Source organism: Pteropus vampyrus, unplaced genomic scaffold, assembly GCF_000151845.1.
Source record: "Pteropus vampyrus isolate Shadow unplaced genomic scaffold, Pvam_2.0 Scaffold60, whole genome shotgun sequence".
Taxonomy (NCBI): Eukaryota; Metazoa; Chordata; class Mammalia; order Chiroptera; family Pteropodidae; genus Pteropus; species Pteropus vampyrus.
In genome coordinates, this window is record NW_011888841.1 from 340,370 (window position 1) to 344,640 (window position 4,271).

Consider the following 4,271-nt stretch of genomic DNA (forward strand, 5'->3'; position numbering starts at 1 on the left):
GTGCTTAGTGTTCAGTGAACACTTACTAAGTGCTAGACCCTGTTGTAAGAGCTTTATACTATTATTTTAATCTTTACTACTACTATATAAGGTAAGTACTGTTATTAACCCTGTTACATTGTTGAGAGAACTGGAGTTTTGAAAGTTAACTTATTTGTCCAGAGTTGTATAGCTCATGAGAGCCAGGATTCAAACCCAAGGAGTTTGGCTGCAGAGTCCATGCTGTCACCTCTACCCTGAGCAGCCGCAGTAAATGCCAGCTCAGTGCAGACATGGTCAGTAAATGTTAGTTTGTTTCTACTGCACAGCTCCATAAATCCAGAGGTGGTTTTGGTTGCAATAGTTTTTTGGATTTTCGAAAGATAATTTAGTGCCTATCCACTATTTTCTGTAACATTCCTATTGGGGTTTGGAGCAGCAGCTCATACACAAATGCATTAGTGTTTCTGCAGTGAAGCATGTTTGTCTTTACAGTAAGTGAGATTTAAAAAAAGAAAAAACTGTCATAGCCTGATGTCAATACATGCTGCCAAATGGATTGTGAAAACCTTCTGACTTTTAGTATTGCAGGTAAGGGAATGTGGACCTGCATAAAACTCTCAGAAGCGTACCTGGCATTTAGAACACACTCCATATGTGTTGGTGGATACTAGCAGTAGTTGTCACCAGGTACTTACATATGCATACACATAGGAAATTGGTGAGCCATATAGTGCTAAGCATATTTTTCTCACTACGTGATCTGAGGAGGGGAAATCTAAGTTTTGGAGTCTTTCTTCCCTATATCAGAGTAAGAGAGCGAGGGCTTAGGTAATAGGCTTCCACGTCTCTTCTTTGTGCTGCGTGCAGGGACGTAGCTCAGTGCTCCTGTCCTTCTGCCCATTTGCACTCCCAATTGTGCAACATATAACTTGAGTCTCCAGAGTAGGTAAACTTGTATTTTCAGCCTTTCAGAGATCTTAGTGAAATAATGTTTCAGGTTTTCTTTGCTTTTTATTAATAGCCCATTTTCTTTTTTTCCATCTTTATTGAGAAATAATTGACATATACTGTTGTGTAAGTTGAAGGTGTACGAAGCGATGATTTGATACATTTATATCCTGTGAAATGGTTACCACAATAAGGCTATACATCAGATCCCAGAACTTATTCATCTTAAAACTGAAAGTTTGTACCTTTGACCGACATCTCCCCGTTTCCCCCACTTCCTACCCCCTGGCAACCACTATTCTATTCTTTGTTTCTATGGTTTGACCTTTTTAGATTCCACATGTAAGTGAGATATGTAATATTTGTATTTCTGTGTCTGGCTTATTTCACATAGCATAATGGCCTTCAGGTTCATCCATGTTGTCACAAAAGCAGGATTTCCTACTTTTTATGGCTGAATAATATTCCACTGTGTATACCCGTGCACATACATATATACATCTATTCATACACACACATTTTCTTTATCTTTTCATCCGTCGATGGACATTTAGGTTGTTTCTATGTCTTGTACAGTCTCCTTTCTTTAAGCATGAGCTCACTGAGAGAACAATTTAGCCCATCATTTCTGGAGATATGACTAACGACTAAGTGATTACATTTGAAATTGAAATATTTCCTCTTCCTTCTTATAATTTTAATTGAAAAAACAATCACAGCCATTATAACCATTTATGACAATTACCAAGGAATGTTCTAGTTATATAGTTTTACAGTATTATACATTGATTTCAGTTATGAGAACATATTACTTTTATTGCAGTTTGATCCAAATATAAATTTATTAAATGCCCCATTATGTACATTTGCTATTAAGATTTTTAAAATGTTGGCACTTGAGTTTAAACCTATTCTCTATTCTTGGAAATATCCCTTTGAACTGTTTGAGGATATGCTATATATATTTCTCTCCTCCTGCATATTAGGGTTGTGTTTATCAACCCCCTACCACTCCCCCAGTAACGGGAAACAACTTCCGTCTCCTCTTCTGTAGTTCAGTCTTAGCCCTTTAGCATCCCCAGTGAGCTGGAGGGGAGATCATCTAATCAAACCGAAGCAGAGAAATAGAAACAGGAGGGTGAAAATGGGGGCATATTTATTTGTTTTTGATAGTTTTTTTGATCTCTAACTTAAATACAAGGTATAGAAATATCTGTTCCTTTTTTTGTGTGAGAAAGATTGTATAAAGTCTACAATTTATGTAGAGCTGTTAGCCTTAATTGATCTTTAAGGGTATATGTGTATGTGTTGGGAGTTGTGGTGTAGTGTGTAAGAATGTGTGATGTGAAAATTAATATAATTTTCCATTTATTTTATATTGTTCCTGCAAAATTTTTTTTTTTTTTTTTTTTTTTAACGCCTACAGCACCTAGGTAGTCTCCCATCCAAGTACTGACCAGGCTCGGTTAGATTCTGAGACCAGACGAGATCAGGCACATTCAGGGTAGCATGGCCGTAGACCAAAACATTTGTTTTGACAGCAGGCATTTCCTGTAGCATTGTGTTGGAATTTGGCATGCAGTATTCAGTAAGCTCTACTTATTTCATCTTGTACATTTTGGCCAATTTCTTGGTGATAGTAGATGTTTAGTTTAAATTCCAAGGCAGAAAACTTGAAAAGGAGGATACAGTATGTAGTCACCAACTTATACAGTATTCAAAAATAGTTATTTCTTGGGCACATGTTTACTAATGTAACTTTTTCAACTGACAATATTATTTGATTTAGGATCTTAGAATTTGAACTGCATGGAAATCATTGATAATTTTCGTATTTATTTTTTTACAGAGAGGAAAAGGAAAATGGATGACTGAAAAAAGTATTATTGTTGTATTTTAAAAATTGTATTTCCTTTTCTAGGTTGCTGTAGTGAAACTAAAAAATGCAGATAAGGTATTTGCCATGAAAATATTGAATAAATGGGAAATGCTGAAAAGAGCCGAGGTAAGATTCTAATTATTAGAATATTTAAATAATATTTTAGAAGTATTTTTAGAGAACTGTAAAATTACAGAGGTCAGTAGATCTTTAAATATCATTTAGCAACATCTTATCTATGATGACCTTAAATTTAAAGCCTAAGAGACAAATTCAACAATTCATAATTGTGATATAGTTTTGATAAAAGTTATAATGCATTATTGTCTGAAAATGAAATGGAAACCCTTGTAATGTGGGGCTTACACATTTATGTTAAAAGGATGTATGGGAAATAGTGTCTTTTCTGGGAAAAAAATTTGATAATGATTGATTTACTGCTTAACATAATTTTTTTATAGCATTCTGTATTTATCTGTATTCTGCTCCAAGCAAAAGTCAGCAGATATTCTGAATATGCCCTCTAGGAATTCTGTTTACTCCGGGTAATGAAGTTATATTTGTTTTTGCTTTATATTATTAAAGAATAATGGTAAAATCTATTCTTGAAAGAAGTGTCAGCATTTTTATGTTGGTTCTAGATTTGAGAGACCATTTACTGGAGTGATGTTAAAACTCTTCATTGGTAAGAACTGCCATTGCACATGAATTTGGAGTGGGTTCTGGAGGTCTGCCCTGCTGGGTCACAGCGAGTGGCTAGATGGGGTAGAGCCCTTGGGCCCCAGGGAGCAAAGGTTACTGGTATGGAAGGGTTTCAGTACTTTAACTTGTAGAAAGGTCATGCTGCTGAGTAGGCTGAGTGTTGGCCCTGGAGGTTAGTAGATCCTTACGCGGTTAATGAGAAATTAGCCCTTAGAAAGCTTTACTTCCTAGTACTTGTCCCAGCCTGAAAAAACCCAGACATAGAGGGCAAAGCAGAAATGTTCCCATGACATGGTGGCAGTGAAAGCAAATACCTTAGTATTTCTTTCTTTTGGGAAATTTGAAAAATATGACAAAACACGAAGAAACTAATAATCACTTGTACTGTATTACCTAGAATTAATTTTTGGCAAGTTTTTACTTTCAGTTTTTTTCCTACATGTTTCCTAAAAGAAGCCCCACAAGTGAAATACAATATATTCTTTGTAAAACTAATAATAATAGCACATAACAGATAAAGCTAAAGTATTCTCTGACTACACTACACCCCACTCAAGTCCAGCCTCTCTGCCTCCCACAGGTAATCACTGTGTATAGGATCTTATTTAAAAAATATCTGGAAACTTTTATGTCACCCTTTGGCTTATGTGCCAGTGCCCAGTATATTCAGTAACTTGAATCTTTCCTTTTGAATTTTCCTGAGAATTGCCTTTCTGTCAGTGCTTAGATTTTCCAGGTAGTAAGCACTGAGATGAGTGTA

General features: G+C 35.7%; 1 protein-coding gene across 1 annotated transcript in view; it reads left to right on the plus strand.

Moving 5' to 3' along the window:
- Nucleotides 1–4,271, plus strand: part of CDC42BPA (CDC42 binding protein kinase alpha) — a 280,756-nt gene that overhangs the window by 68,912 nt on the left and 207,573 nt on the right. Inside the window, 1 exon segment of the mRNA XM_023531028.1 lies at nucleotides 2,852–2,935. Within this exon segment, the coding sequence (XP_023386796.1) occupies nucleotides 2,852–2,935 (84 nt within the window).